At 49.5% G+C, this 24,380-nt stretch overlaps 1 protein-coding gene across 1 annotated transcript in view; it reads left to right on the top strand.

The window, feature by feature from the left end:
• GABBR2 (gamma-aminobutyric acid type B receptor subunit 2) overlaps window positions 1-24,380 on the top strand; it is a 336,631-nt gene that overhangs the window by 238,135 nt on the left and 74,116 nt on the right. Inside the window, exons 8-11 of the mRNA XM_047700879.1 lie at window positions 5,496-5,556; window positions 17,749-17,829; window positions 21,180-21,330; window positions 24,088-24,220. Of these exons, the coding sequence (XP_047556835.1) occupies window positions 5,496-5,556; window positions 17,749-17,829; window positions 21,180-21,330; window positions 24,088-24,220 (426 nt within the window). The remainder of the gene's footprint in view (window positions 1-5,495; window positions 5,557-17,748; window positions 17,830-21,179; window positions 21,331-24,087; window positions 24,221-24,380) is intronic.

Genomic DNA, 24,380 nt, shown 5'->3' with positions numbered 1-24,380 from the left:
AATATATATATATATATATATATTTTTTTTTTTTTCACCTTTGTAGAACATGTGGGTGGACCTACACAATTGTTTGATATTCTCTTTTAAGTCCTGCCATCCCTTGGAAAACAGAAGACAACTTCCTCTTCAAGCCTACATGATGAGGGCCTTTACCCTTGAGGGGAAGACCTGACCCACATTCAAACCCTGGTGTTTACTCCAAGTCCTCATTATTTATTTGAGACCAGCATGGTCCTGGTTGGAGGGCTGGCAGCAGAACTGTCCAAGGTGGGCTTGGATCATCTACACAAATAGCAGTGAGACATGTCAGGGCAGATCGTGTTTCCCCACAGCACAGACCGAGCCCTCAGAGGAGCGTGCACGCTCACACCCCCCCAGAGACGAACACAACCGCCGGAGACAAGAGTGAGCTTAGGGACATATTAAAGACAGAAATCCTTCCCTAAAGGTGCCATGATCTGAAACACTGTGTCCCTCAGTGGGCCCAGGGCCCCACTCAATTGGGCTGAGATCAGCGAGTCTTCATTTTTCTGAGAGCAGGCTGCTGGAATCTTTAGTGTACATTTCACTCTCCACTGGTTTTCATGGCGGATTCTGAGCTGACACCAGGTGAAATTCTGCTAACCAGGATTACCTGGAGGAATTATGAGTCACCCTTTACTCAAGGCAGCTCTGCATTATGCCTTTTTCATAAATTCCTCCTTTAATGCTCACAAGCAATCCTGACAAGTGGGGATCGAGCTTCCTATTTTTCAAAGAAGAGAATGGACACTCAGAAACACTCCGTGACTATCCGGGGTCACGCTACAGGCAGTGTTGACTCTTGTCTGGTGAATTCTGAAACTGGAGTTTTTTTCCACGTGTTACATTTTTGCATTCTGAAGATTTCCCCAACAAAGAAATGCAGCTTTCTTGCCCCTGATTCAACCTGAACCTTTCATTTGGATTGACTTTTATGAAACAGACTGTCTTCTTTGACATTAGTGACATCTCTTTCAGGAAAAAAAAAAGTTCCTTAGAAATTATCCATTTGGTGGCTTTACTTCCATTATTTTATTTGCATTCCAGATCTGCTCTGTGATCATTCTTTAAAAGCTCCTCAGAAGTTAGAATCCATTATCAATCAGCATGCCGTCGAAAATACAGACAACCCTTCAGGCATTTCAGAAGGAGATTTAATACAAGGAACTGGTTACAGATTTGTTGCAAGGGTGGAGGAACGAAACAAGAAGGTGCTGTCCCCGGAGATAAGTATTTACAGAAATGACCAAGCCCCTTGGGCTGCAGGAACTAAAAGGGAAACGGTGTGGCCACTGCCTTGGAAATGCACAAAATGCACGAAGTGGTATCTCTTCTCCACAGCGTGCTGATTGATAATGGATTCTAACTTCCGAGGCGTTTAAAAAATGACCCCAGAGCCGATTAGGAATGCAAATAAAATAATGGGGACCCAAGGACACGGGCCTCTGAGGCTCCTGCCGCCCCTGTTTCTGCTGCTCTGGGGACTCCCCCCGCCACAAGCCACTGAGCAGTCAGCTCAAAGCCCCCATGCTGACAGTTGGGGGGCTGTTGGGACCCACAGACACCTGCAGGCACTCAGAGATCCTGCTTCTACAGCCAAAGCAGGAAAAAAAATAGCTTTTCCCTTATGCGTACTTTCTTTTTTTTTTTTTTTTTAAGATTTTATTTATTTATTTGACAGAGATCACAAGTAGGGAGAGAGGGAAGCAGAGAGAGGAAGGGAAGCAGGCTCCCCACTGAGCAGAGAGCCTGATTCGGAGCTAGATCCCAGGACCCTGGGATCATGACCTGAGCCAAAGGCAGAGGCTTTAACCCACTGAGGCACCCAGGCGCCCCTTATACGTACTTTTAAATCTCCCTTGAATACTTCTCATGAGCAAAACCTAAATGGAAACCAGCTGGCAGAGGATGGTGGGAAATGTGGTTTCTGGACTTTGGGCCCCTGCAACACAGAGGAGGGTACAGAAGAGCAAGTATGGGCTGTAAGCCAGCCGACAGAACTCAGCCACCATGCTGGCCAGAGCCACCAAACTCCCCTGCTTCAGAATTCAGCGCACCCTATGGCTGGGTTCAAGTGCACTCGCTGAGCCTCAGTCACAGGCCTGAGATGTCACGTGGCAAAAGCTTGAGGAGAGCCATGGCATTATATAGACATAAAGAATACGTGTGTGGGGAGAAGGACAAAACAAACCCCACTCAAGCTGGGGTTTAAGAAGGCAAAGCCAGCCTGGCTTCCTTGGCTGAAATGCCAGGCCACACAGGGAGGCTGAAGCACGGGCTTCACGCAGAATCCACTGCCTCTGTTTTCACTGCCTTATCACTCGGGCTCCTGCAGGCGGCAAGAAAGACAGAGGCCCAGGGACCTTCCCAGGGACCTTTGATGGTAGGGGTCTTGGGCCGGGTTGCCCTGGAGACAGATTCTGAGACTAAGATTTGCACACAGGAAGCTGATGGGGAGGGGGTCTCGGAGACAAGACCTGGGAGGGAGGGAGGGAAGAAGGATGTGGCAAAGGGACAAGTGAAACAATGCCGCTGTAACCATGGCCTTGGTCATCCCAGGGACCTCTGGATCCCACGGTCCTTCACGGTTGTCATGAATTGAGGCTGGGGGTAGAACTATGTCCCTTCGTGACCTTTGGATGCAGATCATAGTATGCTTTGCTCAACCTCCCCAACCCCGGGCTCTGCCCTGCACTTAAGATCCTCTCCACAGCCCTTTCTGGCCTCCTGGCTGGCCGAGACCTAGCCCTGCCCACCTGCCCGCTCCCTCACCTACCCGTGCCCCACCACGCGGTCTTTTCTGTTCCTACCCTGATTCACACCGTACCTGGAGCGTCTCCCTCCTGCCTCATGGCCTGTGCCTCTTCTGTCTGCCCTTCACTGAGCTCTTTCCTGACTGTGCGACAGACCCCCTCCCTCTTACTTTCTTTGGGGCGCTCTGTACAAAGTAAAGTCATCTTGTTCACTTATTGGCCAACTTGTTTCATTGGTCCGTCCACATCAAATATAAAGCACTCGAAGAGCAGGAATGAGTACCTAGAAATTAAGTTCGTGGCCCAGAATAGGCAAATATTTGTGGAAGGGGAGAATTTCATGAAAATCATCAAACTGCCGTGTGGGCTTCCTTGTTGACGTGGACTTGGTTGGGATAGCGGTCCCTATCCGGACAGCCGTGGGCAGGGGAGCAGAACCAGCGTTAGCTGTCAGACCCGATGGGTGCCGTGGTGACTTCTTCAGGAAGCAATCAGATGACACATCTTCCTCAGAAGGGGGCTTCCTAGAGCTTCTTGGCTGCTTCTCTGCGCAGACCCCCATTAGCCCAATTACCCATCTGTGCCTCCTTCATTACCTGCCGGTGAAGCCCATGGTGGCTCACGTGGTTTGAGAACTCAGTCACTTGGGGGCTGATGTTTCCGAGGTGAGGACACCTTGGGCAAAGACTCAACAGTTTATCCCTTTGCCAGATGACATCATGTGATATAGAAAATCTCCTCCCAAGTGTTGGAAAGCTTCCTGATGCTTAAAATGTTTTGTTTTGTTTTATTTCTTAATTTCAGCTCTCTGCTATTAAACATTTTAGAATAAAAATGACTACTGCCATTTACTGGGTGCCCATTGTAGGTCAGGAGCTCTACTGGGTGTGCAGGAATGTGCCTGAGGGAGCACTAAACCAGGTTCGGATACTCGGACACTGGCCTCCTTCCCCTGCATTACCTGAGATGCTTAAGGAGCTACCGTTAGGAAAAACAGCTATCATGAGGAAAATAAAACGTGACAGCTCTCACTTCAAAGATGGACTAATTGGTTTTGTTTACAACGTAAACGGAGGTTCTCATCCCCACCTCATACTCCAAGCCAGTGTCATTCTCTCCAAGCTCTGAAGACCATTTCCTATACTTTTTCATTAACTAATGACGATTCTGCAGAATTAGTCCACATTTTATATCTAGAAGTCTTTGGAGTTCCTCAGAGCTTGGCAGGAGATGGGCAAATTAGATCCCCCCCTTATCAAACCAAGAAGTGTCCTCCTTGTCCACCGTGTCTGTGTCTTTCCCAGCTTTGCAAAGTGCTCTATTTGCATAAAAGTGAGCCTTTTGCAAGCTGTTCTGTGTTTTTCAATCATCCCTAGAAATAAAATCACAGCTCCCATCTCACCTTACGCTGAGGTGTTTTCACACTCCCGGGAATTGCCTGCCGTCACCTGAATATGGAACTCGGTGGGCATTGGTTTCAAACTGATACTACGTGCAGCTGTCTACAGGATTTCAGAAAGGTGTCAAAGGGGCCTTAGAAGGTGTTTCTCCTTCTGAGAACAGGCTGAGTGATTCTCTTTGTTTGAAAAGCCGCAAGGCCTCAGACTTTGGGTTTCCACCGAGGGATGATGTGTCTTGGCGCTTTGTTCCAAGAACTGAATGGGATGTGCTATGACCTGTTGACGCAAGAGCGTAGTGAGAGTAAAGAAGGGTCCCTTTAAGACCATTGCTTTTCCTAATTGTACGTTAATGGAAAGACGGGAAGGAATTTATTTCTGGATGAGGAACAAGATGCTGTCGTGAAAGGGCATGGGCATTAAAATCAAACTTGGAGCTGACTCCCAGCAGCCTCACAGTGACCTAACAGAGAGCGCCTCGCCTCTCTCAGTCTCAATTTCTTGATCCGTAAAATGCAGATCATACCCCTTTCCACCCAAGCTTGTCAAAAAGATTCATTGATACAATGTGTCGATTTTGTTGCACGGTTACAGAATTTTGATGGGTCCTGAATTAACAAGGAGAAGCCCCACCCCCTCTTTATGTTCCTGATTTATTTAGCCCAGCATATGGAAGCCCGATATCAGCCAGCAAGGCAGATGCAGGAGATGATGCTGTCTGGAGGCCCTGGTGCCCCTAATGCGGGTGCTCATCTGCCCGTGACCCTAGGCACGTCTTGCTGGCTCAAGAAGCTTCATTTTGTGCTGCCTCGTAGCCCATTTATAACTGGGACTGATGTCAACCCTCAGGAAGAACTTACCAAAATATTCTCTGTCCTTAATAAAAATACTAACTGACCTCCAGTCCCCTTCTGGTCCTCACACCAAACAGCCTCAGCAGAGCCATGCATCGTAATGGGTGGGACCCAGGAGCAGAGTCAGGGCCAGGTGCCAGCACCCTGGAAGACCTTGTCCCAGGATAACACAGGACACGTGGGGGGTTTCATGGATAATCGTGATGATGATGATGACGCCTAGCTCAGCTGTAATGCTGTAATTCACGTGTGTTGGTTTCATTATTGATTTTGTGCTCTTCCGATTAACCAAAGTCACAGCCAGTTTTAAAACAGTTTAATTTTGCATCTGCAGGCTCGTGGGAATCTGGGTTTTTTCCAATATTAATAATCACACTGTACCATTTATGAATCGCAGCTGAGACCAGTGGTGTTTGAGCTAATATGGCATTTCTCTTTTGTTCTTGTCTGTTTTGTTTTGTTTTTAGGGCCAAGTTGTGTTCCGGAATGGGGAGAGAATGGGGACCATTAAATTTACTCAATTTCAAGGTAGGCTTTCTGATGCTTCTTCTTTCTAGTTGATGAGTTCTATATTCGGGAATGTCGTGTTTCTGCAATAAAATACATCCAAAGAAATGAAAGTAGGATGTTCCAATAAGAGAAAGCAGAGTCCATAGAAAACACGGCTCTGTGAGAACATCAGTTTCAACTTATTTAGAATATGTTTCTCCACTGCATGACTTTGCAGGCTATCCAGTCTCCCCACATGACTCCGAGAGGCTTGGGAAAGTATGGGAGTGTGGGAGTTCGGTCCCCTCCAGTATTCTGAGAAAGCTTGCATTATTCTTGTTTTTGATGATAGAAATTTTCAAACAGACCCTAAAGTCGAGAGAACCACGTAATGAACCCCGTGTACCCATCACCTGGCTTCAACCATCATCAACATTTTGCTACTCTTGCTTTATCTTTACTTACCCACTGCCCCCTCTTTTTTTTTGCTGTAATGTTTAAAGCAGCTCCCAGACATTATCTCATTTCAATCTCTAAATACTGCAGTATGCATTCCTTCTAGATAAGGACTTTTCAAAACATAACCATGCTACTATTATCCTACCTTAAACATTGAACAATGATTCTTTATATCCTTTCACTTCTAGTCTATGTTGATCCTCTGATTATTTGCAAAATGTCCTTACAGTTTGTGGGAAAATCCACACAACGTCTGGTTGCTATTTCTGTTTAATCTCTTTTAACCCATCATCATCCCCAACACATGCTTGTAACAGGTCCTTGATTTTTTTTATTTTTTAAGAAACCAGGTCGCTTGTTGGGCTTTTCTGTTGTTTGTGTTGTCAGGGGCTCAGAAACCTTCCAGATCACGTTCTTCAAGTGACAAGGTGGAAGTAGAGGCCCAGAGAGGGGGCGGGGGCTTGTCAGAGTACACAGGGCATCTGTGAGGAGTGGGGCTGGGCTTTCCCCCAGGGTAGACAGCCCCATGCAGCCCGTAGGGTCATCAGCCAGGTTGTTAGCCAAAGCCACTAGATGCATCCTTCTTCACTGAAGCATTTTTCAGCATCTGGAGGTTTCTGGAAAATCCAGAAACAAGAGCAGTGCCTTTGCGTCAGATCCCAAAGTCATCCAGGGGAAAAAGCAAGAAATGAAATCAAGTTATTCGGGTTCATTCAGACAAATCCCACCGGATTTAGATCAATGAGGAGAGGTGTTCGGTACTGTGGCGCCATAATGCAATCTTGTACATTTACCCATTTGTCTTCCTGTGGCAGGTAATTGAAACGCATGTCAGCTCTCTGGCATGCACAAAAGATGTAATTTTCGGCAAATGTAATTATTTTCCCATTTGTTAAGTCTTGCTTCTTCATTGGTTGAACCAAGTAAGCATGTTGGCAAAGATACCTTTTTTTTTTTTTTTTGAGTGATTGTAACTAAATTCTCTTGTCACATTTCCAGTTCTGAAATTATATCATTCTAGGAGAATATTTTATAAAATATTGATTGGCCGATCACAGCTTACAAGTGCGTGCCAATTTTATTGCCTTTTTTCTTCATATGTTAGGATTAGACACCAACTCCAATAACTAGTTTTAGGCATTTATAAGGAAAGCAATGGACCAAATAGTAGCTCAGAGGTAGGTGGGTCTGACCTATCTTAGCTCAAGTCAGTATATAGCACATTAGGCAAGTAACTTTGCCTGTGTAAAGTCCTCGTCTGTAGAACAGAAATATAATCCTACCTACCTTCTTGGAATGTGGAAAGAACTTGAGAACACATAGAAATATGTGCATGTATTTCTGGCTCAGCAAGTAGCAGCACTTATGATTAGCACCGTATCCAAAATTATGACACTTTTCTGAAGCAAATCCAGACTTTTTCGGTGTGTTCAAACCCCCCAGGTGCCTTTATGTCTGCCTGCCCTTTATAGCTTCTCCCCACACTTAGCCATATGCAGGATATCAGACATGCCAGGGTCTCAGAGATGAACATGTTCCACCACTTCCCGGTGTAAAGGGGAAACTGGGGTCCAGGGGAGGGAGGGAGGGGTTCCTCCCCGGGACCTAAGCTGGTTAATGGCAGAGCTGAGCCGGGACCTCAGCTCCCCCACATGCACAACTTACCTGGATGTTTTCCCTCACCACATCCGTGCCCAGTTTTTAATGGACATCAGAGCTGGGCCTGCACATGCTCCTCTTTGTATGTTTTTAAAACAAACATTGATCCTGTTCACAGAGGGATTCTGTGTTTTTTTGGGTCTAAAACGAGCCACTAGAATGCTGGGGGTGTGTCCATGTCCTCACAAGAGTTAGTTTTCCAAATGTAGAGGGTCTCAGAGGTGCATGCCTGCCAGGATGGAGTGGCATTGAATTAAAAAACAGGCTGACCAGCCTGAAGGGTGCTTATCATCTCATTTCACAGAGAGGAAACTGAGGCCCAGACAGGGGAAAGGACTTGCTGTGGGGGAGACCCTGACTCACCATGGAGTGGCGCGTTCATTCCGTCTCTTCTCTGGGCCCATGCTTCCCTGGGTTGGTCCAGACTCTGTTTCCTGGGACTTTTACAGGATTTACCCAAGAATTGCCTCATGCCATTGGCTTTTCCAAAAGGCCTCTAAATAGAACGGCCACGTTGTTTTCTGACATGTCCTCCACACCATCTCTCTCCCTGTCAGCTTCTCTCTCCCTCACCTCCTGCCCCATCTTTAGAGGGGATAGGGAATAGCAGGGCTCACAGCACAGCTGGCTTGCAGACAGCCAGCCCCGGCCGGCGGTGGGGGCTTCCTTTGCAGGGGCTGCTCCAAGACTTGCACCCAGGCTGTCTCAAAGCTCACTAACCTGATCTTGGAAGCTGGCCCATCCCACCCTTCCTCTGAAGACCTCACGAGATGCACTTTCTGTCCTCATTTGTGCAGAGTTCTCGGGGCCTTCTGAAATCTTATCTACCGTATAGGAAACATCTCCTCGGAGGCTCTGTTAATTCCTTTGCAGAACTAAAACAAATGAGTTGGAAACAGAGGTTTTAGAAGACTAAAAAGGGAGACAAGAAGCCTGGTCCTGCACTTTTTGACTCTAAGACTGTAGGGTAGCACGAATGCCTGGCACTCAGCTGGCTTCCAGGACAAGTTTATTGATTTAATCTGGAGGCAAAAGACCTGGGTTCAAGTCCTGGCTCTGAAACTCAGCAGCAGTGTAACCCTGGGCAAGTTACTTCATCTCCCTAAGCCACAGCTTAATCCTCTGGAAAATGGGATGGTGCTAATGCCAGCCCTGCCCGGCTCCTGGGGCTGGGGAAATTTAGCCCCATAGCCTCTCAAGTGGTGGGAAGCTCGTCACATTATGACATGACGCCTGGCTCTTGGCCAGCTCTTGGTAATGCTTACTGGATTCATTGGTGATAGGACTTGTAGATATTTAAGAATGGCTTCATTTATTTGTGGTTTCCGGTGACATCTGGCTAACTGCTGTTTGCCAGAATGTGAGCTGAGGCTAATTCAAAATGGCTGCCATTGTCGTTTCAGGCTGGAGAAACTGCCTATCTCATAAACTTAGGAGTGCTGGATGAGCAGAACTATTCTAAAACGATGTGCCAGGGTTAGCCCCTTGGCCCCTCTTGAGACTGAGGCATTTTTAATCCAGAGAGGGCTTCAGAACCCTAAGAATGACCTTCCTCATCCCCAGCTTCCCTCCATTTACTTCATTTTCAAGGGTTCCCAAAGCTTTTAACTCCCAGCAGGACAATGTAGATACGTGGTGGACGCTGACAGTGACACATCCATACTTCCCAAGCATCCACAATTCCAGAACAAATGCTTCATGGAAAACACCAGCACCCCTCACCCTGTGCAAGGAGTAGGCCATATGTCCAAGAGAGTTGGTGCTTCCAGGGACAACCTTGTGCCAGGGAGGAGAGAGAAGCAGAGGATAAACCACCCAGCACCCTTCCCTCTTGGGTGGGACAACTGCAAGGTGCTCTACTGTGCTTCCAGGAGTCCCCAATAGGATTGTGTGTCAGTTACCTACCCAGAAACCTGCTCATGAATACCCCGGTACTGGCTCCCTTCCTTTCCCTGTCTCACTTCCCCACACCTCTTCAGGGGGCCCCAAGACCACCTCCCAAATCAGTTCCATGCCCTCCTACTCTTGTCTGGGGTGCAATTCTTAGTCCCACCTGTGGTCAGAAGCAGGCATTCGCATCCTGTTGGCCACACACCTAGGGCGAATTAGGGCCAAGGCCTAAACCGCTCCCGATTCCACCTTCAGCTCCCCTCACGCCTCCACCCCTGCCGGCACTGACTCCCATTAAACCACGTGTCCGTGAGCATGAATGCCAGGGAATTGGCTTCTTTTCTTCCCCTCAAGAGAAGAAAGAATCCATGTTCCTGCCGAAGTCTAAACACGGTTCAGAATTTGCAGCAGGGAAGGAAGTTGAGCGAAGCCATGATTAGAGCCTTGTTTGTGCTACGCTTCTGGAGCTCTCAGCATCTGCGCGCTCAACCGCTCGCCGGCCCTGCCTTCATTAGGCCCGTTTGTCAGCATCTCGGCGAGCTATAATGTGCTTGCGTTCCGCATGGCTTCTGTGCCACAGAGAGGGCTCAGACTTCGGACTTTTCTATTCCGGCACCTGACTGGAAGGCACGGGGTCTTCCATCGCTCCAACGGCACGATTGCCATTCAGCAGGTACCTAGTGAACTGTGGGCTTGTCTCCCCCCACTCCCCGCCGTTTGCACACATTAATTACCGTTTGGTCTTTGGGGTAACAGATAGGGTTCTATTCAGTGCACATTTCCTGAGCATCTGCCAGGCGCTCTACCAAGTCCTCTGAGGGAAGCCAAGTTGAATAAGATACAGTCCCTGCCCTCCGGGGGACTCATAATTTCTCTGGCCAAGTGCCAGGGTCTATAAAAGCAGGAAGATGATTTCCCAGAACCGACTAGAAAACTTTCGGAGCTAGTCTGACCCTAGTTTGAGATGCTTGAGGCCGGTTTTTAATGTCCTTTTCCTTCTGTCGAGGTCAAGGTGTGTTTTGTTGCTCCCTTCACCTGGCCATAGGTCTGGAAAAGCCAGGTAGCCTGACGGCCTTGCGACTTGATGTAATTAAGAGAGGAGACAGGCCACTGAACCGTGGGAAACCCTGGCAGGAATGGAAGGATGCAGGTGTACATGGGCTCTTTGAGGCTGGGAGCCTGACCCCGACACTTCCCAGCCTTCATGATCGAGGGCTTATGTTTCAGAGAGCCCAAGGAAAGTAGACTGAATGACAGAATTAGCTAGCAGACCTTGTGTTTCATTGAGCCATAGAATCTCCATGTTGAAGGGAGCCATGACTCTCTTTTGAAACATTACCTCTCCTTGAATGCCTCCAGTGACGGGGAACTCCTCTCCTTGCATGTAAATGAGCTTTGAAGTATATGAGCTCTGAAGCAGGCATGTCTCTTCCTTACTAGCTAGGCGCTGTGGCTTGATCTCTCTAAGGCCACCATTTCAGCATTCAGTTTAAAATAGTAAAATTAAAGGGGATCACTTTCTATGCCACTTTTTTTGAGGGATGGTGAGAATTCCATGACATGAAGCTACAAATGGTTCAGTGACTAGCACAGAGAAGGGCATGGCAACCGTGGGCTTCCTGCTCCTCTCCTGGTCACTCATGATCATAACCCCAGATCCGCACCCCCCCCACCAGAATTTCTTGAGAGAAGTACCACCTTACTTCCTTAGGATACATTTCACTCTCCTCATTTCATGAGACGCTGTCATCACTGGCCCAGGAAAGCCCCTCTTGATTGTCTGTGCCCTCTCGCAAGCATTTGCTCTCATCCTGCAGAGAAAGGCCAACACTGTAAGCGTTTAAGGCATGTATTATGTTGGTTTGTCCTTATAGAAGGTGGATTGATGTTTCGTATGCATATATTTTGATTTCTGTCAGTGCCGCTGGATTGTATATCTTCTTCTATTTCTTTCTCTCCCCACCCCCACCCAGTGTTTGTTTTTTCGAGATGCTTCCATGTTCCTGTGTATACATCTGAGCCATGCCTTGCACTGATCATGCTTTACCCACCCACTCTCCCAGTGACAGATACCCAGGTCCCCTTCAACTCCCTACCTATAGAAATAATGAGTGTCCTTGTACTTGTCCCTTACGAACCCAGCTGAGCATTTCTTTAGGACAAATGCCCGGGAGCAGAACTGTTGGACGGGAAGGTGTGTGAACACTGCACATGCCTGTGACCTGCCAGGTGGCTCTTTCAGTGCCCACACCTGTCTCCATTGCCACCAGCATGGGGATTCTTATGTCCCTTCTCCCACCAATACTTCAGGCCCCGGCTTGCTCATTGTTTGCTAGTCTAAAGGTATAAAGTAATATCAGTAGTCTTAAATATCATTTCTCTGATTACTAACAAGGTTTGGGTATTTTTTCCTGAGCTTGTCAGCCATTTGTAGATTTTTCTGTTCCTTTGACCACTTTTATTTTGAGGGTACTGTCTTCTCCTTGTTGATTGGCTAGAGTTCCTTATATACTCCATATTTGATCTTAGCCAGAAGGCCGAGAAGCAATCCTCCTTATGTACTCCAAATAGTAGTCCCCTCCTTTTACCTTTAGGCTTTGCAAATACCTTCTCCCACTCAGTCACTTGTCTATAGACTTAAAGTCCTTGTTGAACAGAAGTTCTTAATCTCAATGTGGATAAATTCCTCTTCCTCCCCCCATGCTTTGGGCTTTTGAAGTTTCTTAAGAGTCATTTCCTGGCACCTGCATGCCAGGGCCTGATGGGGCACAGAGGGTGCTGGGCTGGGTAAGATGCGGCCCCTTCCCCCAGAGAGCTCCTGGTCCAGGGGGGAAAAGACACAGGACCCTGAGTGGGTGAGACACATGATATGGGCATTCAGAGAGAGACACTTGGTTCTGCCTGGCAGTTTCTAGGAAAGCTACCTGGGAGAGGCAGCATCTGAGTTTTCTTTCCTATTCCTGAGTTTGGGATTCTGAAGGGCCAGTGGGAAGTTAGCCAAGAAGAAGAGACAAAAGGCGCTCTAGATGCAAACAATCTGTTGTGTTTATGTGTGTCCTGCGTACCCCCAGATACTTAGCTTTTGCTTCTGGCCCGGTTCACCTAAGTCAATAGACAAATCTGCCCTTAGCAAGGTTATTATATTCCCAAGCCCTCTGGCCAGTATCCACTTGGCCTGTTAAAAATTCCCAAACAAAGGTCAATGATGTTAATTTGTTACAAACGTGACAGTGACATATTGTTTATGGAGACGGAGAAGAGCGTGTGTGGGATTCAGGCCCAGGAGTGCTGCTCAGCTCTGCTCCTCACCCGATGACAGGAGAGTCACCCTCTGGGGCCTGCCCACAGGCAGTGACTAGACCTGGGATCACTCCTGAGGAAGGGCTGGCGACCCAGAGAAGAGCAGAATCAAAGCCCGTGACCGCCACATTCCCACCTCCGAAGAACCACCAGGAGCGGGCATCCGTGTGGTGTGCGGCCCCCAGGCACATGCGGGACCCCTGAGGCAGGTTTTCAAAGCACTTGCAGAATTGTCAAACGAGAGGCGGAGGCCACAGAGATCTCCCTGTCTAGGCCGCTCACTTTAGCAAGGCCCAGGCAGACGCCGGGGCTTCCTGGGAGCTCCTCACTGAGGTGACGGCAAAGCCGAGACGAGCTCCAAGGGTCCAGTCTATGCGCCAGAGGTCTTCCTTCTCCCCGAGTTTGGGATTTTGTTGGGGGGCCTAGAGTGGAGTGACTGCTCAGCATTTTGTATTTTTGTTGGGTCAAGACCATGCTGTGTGTTAGACCTCGGAGTCACACGTGGAGTCTATCTATTTGTAACCATTAAACTTTAAAGACCACATATACCTCCCTCCGTTCTGATCTAGAGCTAGCTGAGGAAAAATGGACAGTTAGGGGTGAGGGGAATAGAACCCAGGTAGCAGGCTATGGGCACCCCGCTAGTGCAGGAGGTCGGTGACCCTGTCACTGGCTCCCCACCCCACCCCCCCACCCCCCACCAGGATTGCAGTCCCAGAAGGAGACAGAATCACTGACGGAAGCGATTTCCCAGCCGTCTCGTGGATGCTCTCAGGCCCACCGCCAGTGAATATTTTCAGACTGGACTTTTTTTTGGCAGCCTAATTTTCACCAATAGGACCTATTTCCTTTACGTATCATCCAAATCTAAAACTTGAAATAAAGAATGCGCTTTTGAAAGAGAACCCTTCTTTTTGCCCCACAACGAGGAAGCAGCATATTGTTCTGCGGGAGAGGGGCTCTCTGTTCCACACTATTTTTAGCCTCTTAGCACAGAAAGCGTCAGCACTGAAGGGCCTTCAGTCAAATCTAGCGGTTCTCAACCCTGGCTGTTCATCAGGATGGGCTTAGGGGACTTTTGAAAATACTGCCCAGAACCTACCCCTCAACCCACCAGAGTTCAAATAGAATGGGTCCATATTAGGACTCCGACATAGGTATTTTCCAGCAGTTCCCAGGTGATACTAATGCCCGCCAGGGCTGAGAACTGCTAGAAGCCCTTCTGTGCAGTTTGCCGATGGAGAAACTGAGGCCCAGAGAAAGGGATGGTCTGTTCAGGGCCAGACAGTGAGTGGCAAGCTGCCCCAGAGTTGTGGGGCAGGGAGGCAGCCCTCTGCTCAAGTCCTTCGTCCACACCCACCCCCTGGTGGGTCTTTCTAGTCTGTCCCCTGGCCCACAGTCTGCAAGGCCCAGTCCATATCCATTGGGTGGTTAACATTGTTTGCAAGTTAACAAGGAACCCAAGAGTTAAGCAGTGAGTGTTGGGTGCCTATCATGGTCACCACCGGCTGGGCCATGGAAGAACACAGAGGACCCCATCTTTCTACTTTCAGATACAGGAGGGGTCCTGGGTAGAGGATGGGGAACAAGACTCGATGCTACCTAGGGACACCAGAAGCAAGCCTTCAGGTCCCACCTAGGAACTAACGTCTGGTAATAATCATAAGGCCTGGGCACACGTAGGACACAGCTCCAGCAGCAGGAGCTGTTACCCAGCCCTCAGCCCACAGCAACTGATGGGCTCAGAGGGGAGCAGTACTCAGGGAAGGCTTCCTGGAAGAGGTGGATGTAGGATTGGGCCATGTTGGTAGAGGGAGGGGAAAGCCACTTTCCAAGCAGAGGGACTGTTGTGGGGAAACCATGGCAGTAAAAAACAAACAAACAAACAAACAAACAAACAAACCTAGGGAGTATTTGGGGACCTAGCGAATAGCTCAGTTGCTTTTATCATGAGGCCAACTACAATTTATCGAACACTTACCGTTAGTTAGTCTGTAAGCCAGAAACTGCCTATATTCTCCTCTTTAATCTTCATGGCCACTTAGAAACTTCCTATTTTCCAGCTACAGCCACCTGCTAACAAAGGGCAAGCTGGAGGGGGAAAGTACCTGCAAATGAGAATAATTTTATCTGCCTGGTGGGGGCTGGGAGAGTCTCTAAACTATCATGTCAGAGATTATGATTTTTTTTTTTTTGGATCTTTGTATCTCTAGCCCAGAGCCTGGCAGATTAATAGGTACCCAGACAATGTTTGTTGAATAAATGAATGAATGAATGAATGAGTGAGTGATGAGGGATTTAGCAGCAGCATTCCTCAGCGCCTAGATGTCCAAGGCCACCTTGGTCAAGGATGAGAACAGAACCTCATCTTCCACCACCCACACTGCTGCTTTTGAAGGATTCTTTATGGGGAAGTACCCGGGGCTGGGCATGGCATGCAGTAGGCAGTCCATAAGTGTGGGCCGCGCAGAGCTGTTCAGCATGGGTGGTGAAAGTGGGCTGAGTTCAGAGCCCAGTTCAGGAGCCCACTTAGCCGCTGCCTGCGCATGGCTCTGAGTGTTTGCTCAACTGCCGTGAGGCTCCTCCCTCATCTACAGACGGGGGCCAGTCATGCCCAGTTCACGGTTTGCCAAGACCTTCAATGCAAGAACATGGGCAGCACCTGTGAGCACGCCCAGGGAGGGACCGTGGTGATGACGGCTGTCTTGGGAAGCCGAGGATGTGCGCCCCAGCCAGTCGGCAGTCCCGGTGCCACGGGACAGTCCATCAGGGTGTATGAGTCAGGGGGACAGGCTGTGTGGCTGGGGGCACAGTGGGGTGCCAGCCACATCACTTCCCGGTTCCTGGTGATTTGTTCCAATCAATCTGCATATTTCATGAGCTGCCTCCCCACGCCAGATAACTAAATCACGGCTTCCTCCTCCGAGTGGCCGGAGCTGACTGGGGCTGAGGACTTCAAAAGGCCAGAGCAGGGATGCTGGAGCTCCCAGCAGAGTCTGCTAATGTGACATTTAGGAGCTGTGACCCAGGCAAGCGACACCACCTGCACGGGGGCAGGGAGACCATTATGGTGGGGAGGAGGGGAGAAGGAAGTGACTTTTACAGTCCTGTTTTCCACCCCACCATCCAAGGAACACAGGCAGAAGTGTGGCCTATGGGATTCCCTGTTCTGCTTCCTGAATGTTGATAAGGGATCAGCGGCGCATCTGCATTTCTGCAAAGAAATTCACTTAGAGCAGGAGCCCCAGCCAGCCAGCAGTTCCTCTGGGGGCACGTTTGGAATTCCTGCAGCTGTGTCACTCGATAACCTCTGGGCATTTGCAGACCCAGCATCTGCAGCTCTGGGGACCCGCTTGCCCTGCGGGTGGGCATGTGGGCAGGCCACTCTCTAGTTGGCCTGTGGAGGCGGCAGCTTGGAAGGGACTATCACTGCTCAGCAATCCCATTTGAGGCAGCCCCATGTCGGTGAGGAGCATGGGCTGCGGGAGACATCCCAGGTTTGAGGCCAGGCTCTGCTCTTAAAATCGGTGGGGCGGCCGGCGGCCCAGGCACCACCTGCTGACCTCAGTTTCCTCGTCTGTACAGTGGCACTGAAACCACCAGCCACAGCAGTGAGAACTGAACAAGAAAAGGCACAGAAAGTTCCTAGCACAGATCCAGGCACACTATCAAGGCTCGGTAGTTCTCCCTGCCCCCTCCCAGCCCTGTCGAAGCCTGTTTGGCCCTGGTGGCTTTAACCCCACACATCAAATCCACTGACCTCTTGCTCAAGGGGCTTGTTTTTCTAGTCTCTTAGTGACATCTGACACAGCTGGCCAGCTCCATTGTGAAATTGTCCCTTTCCTTGGCTCCCATGATGCCCACTCTCTCCTTCCATCCTGCTCCTGGCACCCTGGCCAGTCCTTCCCAGTATCCTTGCAGCATCCTTGCCCCACCCAACCCCCACCTCCCAGGAGAGGTTGGCACTCCCCAGGATTCTGCCCTGGGTCCTCTCCCCTCCTTGACACTGTCCCAAGGGATCTCCTTCCTGCCCCCTGTTCCACCTCCCAGTTTACATGCCGATGGCCCCAGCTCTCTTCCCAGCCCAGACCTCTCCCCTGTCTCCAGACCCAAGGACATCTCCATCCTCATGACCCATGAGTACGTTAGGCTTAGCTAATGCTAACTCCACCTCGGAATGCATTAATAGGAATATAATGTGCAAAATGAAGGAGGGGATAATCCCCTGTATTTGATGCTGACCAAGGTCCTGCCTAAAGAAATATGTTGGTCAGTCCTTCAGTCTACACTCTCTCAGACACAGTGACATTGTATGATGTGGCCCAAGAAGGGACCTGGAGGGGACAGAATAGAAATGATATTCTGTAAGAGGAGGTTGGGGACTAGCACCGGGGGAATGATTGAGGTCTTCAAATCTCTAGGACTGTCTTGGAGCAGAGGGAGCAGAAGCTGTCTGTGTGGCCCTAGATGATAGAGCCAGATACCAGGGGAAAGTTACAAAGAGACCATTCAGCTCAATGACCAGGAAGGACTTGGTAACAGAAAGTCCAGTTATTAGGGGAGTGGGCCCCCATCCACGAGGTACACAGCAAAGAGGGGGGTAACCAGTGGACGAGATGGTGTAGGAGGGCGTCTGTCCCACCCCAGATCCATCGCAGGCTTTCAGATTCTACCTGGAAAAGGCTCTGGGGCAAAGGAAAGTGTATGAGAACATAGCCAGCGCAAGAGCTGGGACGGCAGCAGCCATCCACAGGCGTGGGACTCCATCTAACCGGCCACTCTCTCTCTCTCTTTTATTTTTTCCTTTTTTTTTTTTTTAATTTTTATTTTTAGTGGTGGGTATTTTGGAGGGCACGTATTGCATGATGCACAGGGTGTGGTGCATAAACAATGATTCCAGCCACTGTCTCTTGCCCCCCGCAGACAGCAGGGAGGTGAAGGTGGGAGAGTACAACGCTGTGGCCGACACACTGGAGATCATCAACGACACTATCAGGTTCCAAGGTAAGACAAGTGGGCTTCTCATAGGAGGGGGCCTGCTCTGTTGCTCCCAAGGTCAGATACTGTCTAAGGGTTGGGGATAAGTTCAGAGTCCTTCGTTTCCTAGGGAAGAGGGAACCTCCTTTTGTCTCAACACATATACTCACTGAGCACAGAGTCCCCATCACTCACATGGGAGCTGGGTTCCAGCTCCTGGGATGGGTCACTGAAATTTGCATGGAGTACTGTCTCTTACCCAGGCATCTGCATTTAAACCAGTCCATAGCCAGGAGTAACTCTGTTTAAATGTGACCCAGGTAGTCTAGCTCTGTCTGCTCCTGTGAGAAGTGACTTGTTTGGGTTCGTAATAAATCCTGTCCACCTGCTGGTCTTCCTGAAAATCATTCCCTCCTCTTCAGCTGAAGAAATCCTCCTTAGCTTCTAGGACGAGATCAAATGACACCTCTTCTGTGCAGCCTTCCCTGTTTGCCCCCAGCTGAGCTCATGGTTAACTGCCTAACTTTCACGGTGTTTGTCTCTGCCTTCCCCATAGTCACTGTCTTTTGCATGGCAATTTCTAGGTCGTTTGACCATGAGCTCCCTGACTTTAAACCCTTGATGCCAGACAGGGTCTGACACATGTTCAAGGTTCATATTTGATGAGAAACTAAACACGTGACTGATCAAGGGAATGACTGGGTGCGTGAATAAATGAATGAACGGGGGAGCATATGAGTCAATAAGGTAGGGGTGGGTGGGTGGATAGATGGACGGACAGACGGATGGGTGGGTGGTGGATGAGTTGAACCCATCTTAATTCCTGCAAGTGCATTCTGCTCTCAGCAGCCAAGGTGCCCTGCCCGTCACACTGAAGATTCTCCACCTCTGCTCAGAGCCCTGCCTGTCCCCATTGCTCAGCTGCAGGCCTCACTCCACGGAATCAGCTCAGGACCTTCCCATTTCTCTGCCTCTTCTTTCAGATCTCCCCAACCAAACGGCTTACAGTTCCTCAAATAGGCCAGGACACCACCGTGCCTTTGCCCCTGCTGGGTCCTCTGCCCAAAATGCCTTTTCCTCCTTGGCTTCCTTGTGGCCAGCCAATTTTTCATCTTCTGAGGACCAGCTTTCCCGTCTGTAGCCTTTCCAGACTCCGTCAGGGAGAACTGCACTCTTCTGTCTGCTTCAGGCTCAGGCCTCTCTGTGCCTGATGTTATCAGCCACCCGGACCCTGCCTTTGCATGATAGTCAGAGCACAGGACTCAGGCAGGTCTGGGTTCAAATCCTGCCGGCTTTGCCACTTACTATCCATAAAAGTCACTTAGCTCTTAGAAAACGGTTGCCTATCTGTAAAACAGAAGTAATCTTCTCTACCTGTGAGGCTGTTGGATGAATTAAATGAGAAAATCTCTATAAAGGGCTTAACCCATCGTAAGCATTCAGTAAACATGATTGCTTCTTACTGCCTTTTTCTTTTTACATGTCTAGTGTGTAAGTTCCTTGAGGACAGGGGCTGTGTCTTGGTTGACTTTGAATCACTGGTACCCAACACCAGACATGACAGGTAGAATGTGATCATTAAGGATGACTGGTCATCCTTAATGATGACAAATGAAGGTATAGTGATGGATGACGGAATAGTGCAGAACAGACAAGTAACGAGTGAATGGGCAGGGTGAGGAGCAGGAAAGAAAACTCAAGGTGGTCACTGCGGATGCTTCTGATAAGTCATTACCAAGTGGCTTCCGAAACATCTTAGTTAAGGTACATTATGTGTGAAGGCACCATTTTGGGGGGAGGGAAGGCAGGGTAAGGAAGAGGAGATGTGGTCAGTTTCCTGACGTTGTTTCTATGTGAACAGCGAGTGGTCATACTTGTCGTGGACCCATTGGTCCAACCCTCAGCCATTTTCTCAATGCCCAGAGAGGGGCTTGTTCCCAGCCAGTTCCCAAACAGTGTTTGGGAACCAGAAGACACTTGAGCTAACCTGATGCAGCCAGAGGTTCTCTTGGGGGTGGGGGGGACCGGTGGGGAGGAAAATGGAAGAATGGAGGAAGAAGGATTCACATGAGGAGCTTTCACTTCTAGAAGCAAGAAATGGTGTTACTTCATCCACCTTGTGTCTGCGTTTGCCCTGACTTTCAGCCCTGAAGCCACTCCTTAAAAATATTCCTTTACATGGAATTGCTTGAAACTTTTACATTTAACCATGCCAGCAGGTTCCCAGCTGTTTTCGAACCCAGCAACTTCCCTACTTTGATGGTTCGAACTCTTCTTATCCCCTGAATATTTCCAAACACATCTGAACTTGCTAGGAGAGTTTTTGAAACACAGGTGTTCGGGGAAGGGGATCTCCATCCCTGCTGTCTCACCTGCCCGTCCTCTGCTTGTCTCCTGGGAATGGAGGTGTGACCCAGGTTGGCCCCCAGGGCATAGCTATAGTGGGTCTCCATGACCCCTGCCTGGGGCTCCCCAGGCTCCCCACTTTCCCTACCAGAGAAAAAAAGCCCCAGCCCCAATATTCCACAGTTCCACAGCAGAAGCCTGACTTGAAATAGCAGCTGAGAGGAAAGGGATTTATAAGAAGTGAGGCGAGGTGGGACGAGTGCCTACAGCCCTCCTCCCAAGCCAGCCTGGATACAGTTTTACCAGTGACCAGAAACATGAGTTTTCTCTGAGGCCCTCAGGGCTCCCCTAGGTTCCCGGTGCCCTTGGAGAATGAGCAGGGACAGCTCTGCAGTCACATAGAGAAATGGAATCCCACAGTTCTGGTCCAGTCCTGGCACAACAGGGAGGGGGAGGCATGCCAGTAGCTTCTGCCTCCCACAGTTAGTGAGGCTTATGAAAATGGAAAACCAGAAAGAGCTTTTGTAACATAATGACCTTGAGGCAGAAAACCCACGCCCAGAGACATCTACGTCTTGGTGAAACTGACAGGCAAGGCGTCTGCCCTATTGAGGGTGGTCATTATCATGTGTCAGAGCAGAGACCTTGAGAGCCCAAGCCAGGCTCCTTGCCCCCAGTGGCACCCAGTGGGTCCCACTCACAGCGTCCAGCCGTGTGCTTTCCGAGCTGCTGTTACCTATGGGGACAAATGAGAATGGTTTTTCAACAGGGTAATTAGACCAAATCAAATTCTAGTCTTTTAATGGCTATTAAATGCATCACAAATTCCTTATTGATTCTATTTAGAGAAAGAAGTAAGTCCTAGCTGAGGCTTCCTGCCAGTAGACTGGCCAGCCACTGGGGCTCTCTTACCCAGTAGCTGTGTCCTACTCGGAGGTTGTGCACAGGTGTCAGATGACAAGACCTGCCGGCCGAGATGTTCTCCTGACCGTGCACCAGGCTCCGCTGATGTCTGTTCCTCAACATTCTAGGATCCGAACCACCAAAAGACAAGACCATCATCCTGGAGCAGCTCCGGAAGATCTCCCTACCTCTCTACAGCATCCTCTCTGCCCTCACCATCCTGGGGATGATCATGGCCAGCGCGTTCCTCTTCTTCAACATCAAGAATCGGAATCAGAAGTAAGCCCCTCACACCCTCCTCTTGGATGATGCATTCCGATCAACAAACCTCGTGGATCAAGTGTAGGGGCGTCACGTGATCGGTGCACCAGGGGCACGGGAGATGTATTCGGGGCAATTTTCTAAAGTGGTTGTTCGGTCCCTGGGATGTGATTAGATGTTCTGTGGAATGTACATATGTGCACAGCCATGCACAAACACGTGTGCCCACCACACACACACACACACACACACACACACAGAGGCAGGGCTGCGGGTTGCACAGGAGGGATGGGTTAAATAAACTCCAAGGGTCTGAGTCGCTGGCCTCCTCGGAACTTTGGCTATGCCCCCGCACTTTCTACCTGTCCAGGAGGAAAAATACAGAAGCAGGACTCCCCCAGAGCCTTGGCTCCTCCCACAGTGTCCTGGGGAAGCAGTGCCTGAGGTAGTCACTGAGTTCAGGAAGGGGCACCCCCTCCTCCACGGTCCGGGGCAGTATTTACAGCCCGAGAAGCTCCTCTCTCACATCATTCTCGCTGGGACCCTCAAACAACTCCCCCTGATTCACAGAAGAGAGTACAGAATCCCAGTGACAGAGAGAGGACTGCTGTCCGAGGCCACACTGCTGTGTGTGGCTGAACCTGTCCCCTGGGTTTCTGGCTTTGATTTCTTTTTTACCACACACGCTCTTCACTCTCTGGAGGAGAGCAGCTCACAGCCTGAGTTATTCTGGTCGGTCGTGGGTAGAACAGGCCACCGCATAGGCGGTGGTGTTCACTGAGCACAACCAGCTTCTGTGGTTCCCAGAGCAAACCCCTGGACCCGGCTCCCTGGGTTGCTGGGGAGCCACTGAGCAGGGGCTCAGAGAGAGGCACCAGGGGCACAGCCTTGGTGACATCGAGCCCAGAAGCCACACTGTGTGACCTTCCTGGCTCCCAGGAGCAAGTCTGATTCCAAAGAGAACAGAGTTGTTTTCTTTCTTCTCTTCCTGCTTGCAAAGAAAGAACTTGGAGGCTCTCTATTTCTTTGTTGTTTTTGATTTTGATCAGTCAAACCTATTTCCCGAAGAAAAAAAGGAGTTTTATTCACCTGTTTATTTTCTATACATTAGTAACACATATGCTGCCACAAAAAAATTCAAGAAAGTTTTGCCTACTCTGTACAAACCTTAGCTCATGACCATGCCCCTTAGCATTTGGTGCAAGGCCTGGGCCCGGAATCAGTTCTCAATTAATATTAGACTCCCTTTCTACAAGCTTCCAAAATACCTATCTTAACAGCAAGTTGCCCCTATGGTAAGACTAGACTCCTTTAATTCTTTAATTACACTGTTCTGGCCTCCTGTGGAAAATTACTGTTACTCTTCCAGGAGACTGGCAGCTATGTGAATTTTTTGACTGGCTTTGCAGATTAAAAAATCTGAAAGAAATAAGAAATGTCACAGTAGCTCCAAGTTCCCCTCACTTTTATGTCCCTAAGTTCTACCTATTTGTTAAGGTTCTTTTCCTCCAGTAACCACCCCGCCTCCTGGCCCTCCCCCTGCCCCAGCTTCCCATCGTAATAAGGATAAAGGGGCCTTAGTAGTCTGTGGTTTGCAAAAGGACCTCCAGGAATCCAGCCTTATATGAGCTGCCCACGTGGCCTGGGCAGTGTGGTCTGTGCTCCCATTTTACTCATGAGGAGACTCCTCTGGGCCCAGTGGCCGGCCAGGGGTGCACCTCTGGGGGGAGGTCCCAACTCATGCTCCCTGCTCAAAGGCCGCATGTGATCCATAATTTACACCAGGCTTTTTATCTCTCTTCCACTTGGACACATTGCATTTTTAAATGTGAAAGGATTTGTAAAATGGCAGAGTGTAAAAGAAAATGTTCGGGGAACAATTGACCATAATTACGATCTGCAAAAAAGCACCTGGACTGGGGGGGAGGGGTGCCTCAAAACCCAAGATAGACCCCGTGGATTGTGCTGGGGTAGCCAGGCACTTGTGAGGGTGCATTCCAGCTGGGCGCCGGTCTCGGTCAGGCCCGGCTTGCCGGGCAGCTGGGGAGCCAAAGCGGAATTCCTGCAGGAGGCCAGAGACAGGCGTGTAGAGTGTGGGAGTGTAAAGATTGCCCCCCGCAGCCTGGTGAAGACAGGGGAAGGGTGGGGATGGGGACTCCGTTGTCCATTTTTATCACCTAAAGACTAGGCATGTGACCCCTTGGCGCACAAGACCGTGGCAGCTTCGGACAGCCAAAGCAAATGCTCACCTACGCCCTGGTGACCGACCACACTTCCTCAGCAGCCCTGTAGACCTCCTGGGCCGGCCCCACTTGGCAAGGCGAAGAGTGGTGTGGCCTTCTCCCCCTCCTCTCCCTCCTCCCTTAAGGCTGCTGAGCTTAAGTGTAGAAGTCTCTAGGTTTAGCCTCTCTTCTCAGCCCCAGAGGAAAGAAAGACCTGTTGCTTTAATAATGTGTCTGTGTAAACTGAAAATGAATGGTTGAGAAAACTGGTGCTACAGTCTGCCCTCTAGGGAAATGACAGATGAACCCGATAAAGGAAAAATCCACCAGTAGCATCAGATAGCTTCCAGGGTCCTTCTGGGCCCTTCTAGGTGCAGCCCCTAGCAGGTGCACAGCCTGGGACGGCAGCTGTGGGAAGTGGAGGAAACCCGGGCTTGCGTTTCTCTCTCCTCCAGCCGTGGCAACACTGTACACCTAGTAGGCATTCAGGGAATGTTTGCTGGAGGAATAACGGCATTAACAGTTCTGTTAACGGTCGTCCTTCTCTTGACAGACTGATAAAGATGTCCAGTCCGTACATGAACAACCTCATTATCCTCGGAGGGATGCTCTCCTATGCGTCGATATTCCTCTTCGGCCTTGATGGATCCTTTGTGTCTGAAAAGACCTTCGAAACACTTTGCACCGTAAGTCATTCTGCATCTTCCCAGGGTATAAAATATAAGGTTTTCTTGGTTTCCCATCCTCAAAAACACAGATTCAAACCCAGAAATGAATGAAAATATGTGAACTGGCAAAAGACAGCTCGTTCATGCGGTTCCAACAGCACAGTATATTGTTGCTTTC

Source organism: Lutra lutra, chromosome 13 (assembly GCF_902655055.1).
Source record: "Lutra lutra chromosome 13, mLutLut1.2, whole genome shotgun sequence".
Taxonomy (NCBI): domain Eukaryota; kingdom Metazoa; phylum Chordata; class Mammalia; order Carnivora; family Mustelidae; genus Lutra; species Lutra lutra.
The sequence above is the reverse complement of the archived record's forward strand: the minus strand, read 5'-3'. Positions and strand labels throughout refer to the sequence as shown.